This window comes from Octopus bimaculoides, chromosome 2 (genome assembly GCF_001194135.2).
Source record: "Octopus bimaculoides isolate UCB-OBI-ISO-001 chromosome 2, ASM119413v2, whole genome shotgun sequence".
Classification (NCBI taxonomy): domain Eukaryota; kingdom Metazoa; phylum Mollusca; class Cephalopoda; order Octopoda; family Octopodidae; genus Octopus; species Octopus bimaculoides.
The window spans coordinates 39,481,348-39,483,616 of NC_068982.1; the positions used below are offsets into that span (position 1 = coordinate 39,481,348).

The following is a 2,269-nucleotide window of genomic DNA, read 5'->3' on the forward strand; positions in this document are numbered from 1 at the left end:
ATATATATATATATATACATACACATATATATATGTATGTATGTATTTACGAACGTACATACACACGCGCGCGCATGTATATATAAATGTATAACCCTACATAGTTCAAATATTTCGTCGTAAATTAAATTTTATAAGATCGATTTTTATTATATACTGTTTTTATTTAATATAATTCATTTTAGATTTCCGTAGAATATCAATCACAAACAGAATTCAGGTTTATGTACAAAAGATTTCCCCTAAGAATAGGTTTACAGTAAAATGAAACGTAAGATAAATACTTTTATACGCTATATTAGTAACGATACAATTCTAGTATTAACTAAAATTCATAATTTGGATCATTTCTACTTCTTTATCACTCTCTAAGACCTTTTTTCCTATTTGCATATACGTACAAAGGAAGAGTATTTTTCTCTTTTTTCTTTTTCAAAATTAATGTATTTTCTACAGTCGCGATCAAATTTCACGATAAAATCTACAATCCAAAGTAAACTGAACTACAAATTTATAAATTAAATCTTCTGAACATATTTAGAATCTATTCTATTTAAAGCATCCATATGTGTGCATTGTGTCCTCTCATAATCAAGAAACGAAATTGATGTCTTAGAAAAGAGAAAAAATATTGGGATGTCTTTTGAATGAGCTTACACTTTAAATTGAAAGGAAAATGTAAACATAATTTTCCAAACAGCTATCTTTAAGAATAAATGCATTTTTGTATCCATTGTCTTGTTTAACTGTTGATATTTATATGTCAATTTTCTTTCAGAGACCTTTCTCTATTTGGTATGTCAGCTCTAGTTACTCTGCAGCAGCCAAACATATGAAATGGCTGACTTTTTAGCGTAAGTAATGGAACACATGCAACAGATGTTCACGCTCCTTGTGGTGCACGTTTTTTAAAAAAATAAGTATTATTTATAGGTGTTCAGTATCCATTCCCTATCACCTAGAGCCAAATTAGAGCAAAGCAATTCTCTTTCTCATAATTCACATCCACCTCTTCACCGTCATAAACATCATCAGTAAAATTAGATCTGACTTTCGGTCGAATTCATCCTGGAGATCGCTTCCCTTACTGAGTATAGTAAAAGAAGTCTAGTAAATTTAATTCACCCCAAAGCCCTCGGCGGTTTCTTCAGTTTTTCCTTGGAGAGGAAAATAGGGCTAAAAGATAAGCCATTCTGGAGTAAATTTGTTGAAAAGTGGGTGTGGACTGAGTAAATGGGCTTGCTACTAGCTTGATGATAAGATGGAACAATTTCTAGACTTAGAGCAACTCTTTGCTGCATCAAGAAATGCGTTGCATCATAGTATGCCGAACCATTCCAGATTTTATTAGTACATTTTAGAGGCGGATCGAACCTCACTTATAAGAGCCTGATACTGTTCGTTTTAGAATATGCGAAGATGTGTTTGTCATTGTCCACTTTGTAGATATTCTGCATGTTGTCTAGAAATGTACTAATCGTGTCGGGGTTATTGTCAAACTAGTTTTCGTATCGTTTTGTCTGGAATTCGATTGTAGGAAGGGAAAATGCTTTGTCATTCACGCTGGTTCTCATATCGTTATGTGTTTCTGAAGCTTTTATTTTAAACTCTGCCAAATGATGGAGGTCTTTGGATATTTTTGTGCAGAGTAGGTTTATGAACGGTGAACTGCTACTTTTCGTGTTGAGCCACCATTGTGAAGCGACGTTGGATTTTCTTCTCTAGGGAACAGGCAAGGGTAGTACGGAAAAGCAGCAGTTGCTCACATAGCAAGTCTTCTCCCTCCACACCACCGATATTGGTAAAACAGTAGACTAAGTTTATCGCAGTAGCTCCTACATCGAATTTAGAAACAATGTCGGACTGTAGTCTGGATTTATTCATTGGGATTACTTCCGGTACGTCTTTCATGTCTGGGTACCACTGTGAAGTAGTAGTGAAAATTTGAAATAATCAAGTTTGCCATCTCATAGATCAACTGCCTTCCTAGGCTGGCAAGTTCCATCTACCAGAGCACTAGTTCTATGGTACTCCTCCTCTTCTGTCACTTCTACCAGACTTAGAAATTACGGTGCACAAAAAGACCAAGATGCAGACCCATCCCATCAGATCACTTATTAGTTTTGAAATCTTTTAATCACCATCACCGCTATTCGATCTTTGGCACCACAAGTATATGTGTGTGAATGTATGTATATACACACACACACACACACACACACACACACACACACACACACACACACACACACACACACATACATATATA

General features: G+C 35.0%; 1 protein-coding gene across 2 annotated transcripts in view; it reads left to right on the forward strand.

Annotated features, from left to right (window-relative positions):
- The first annotated feature begins 197 nt into the window (after positions 1–197).
- The window catches only part of LOC106879950 (innexin unc-9), a 6,967-nt gene continuing 4,895 nt past the window's right edge, over positions 198–2,269 (forward strand). Inside the window, exons 1-2 of one of the 2 annotated variants that reach the window (XM_014929710.2) lie at positions 198–271; positions 779–854. In XM_014929710.2, coding sequence (XP_014785196.1) covers positions 838–854 — 17 coding nt within the window. In that variant the 5' untranslated portion in view covers positions 198–271; positions 779–837. The remainder of the gene's footprint in view (positions 272–778; positions 855–2,269) is intronic. The other variant, XR_008266758.1, reaches the window with a different exon arrangement.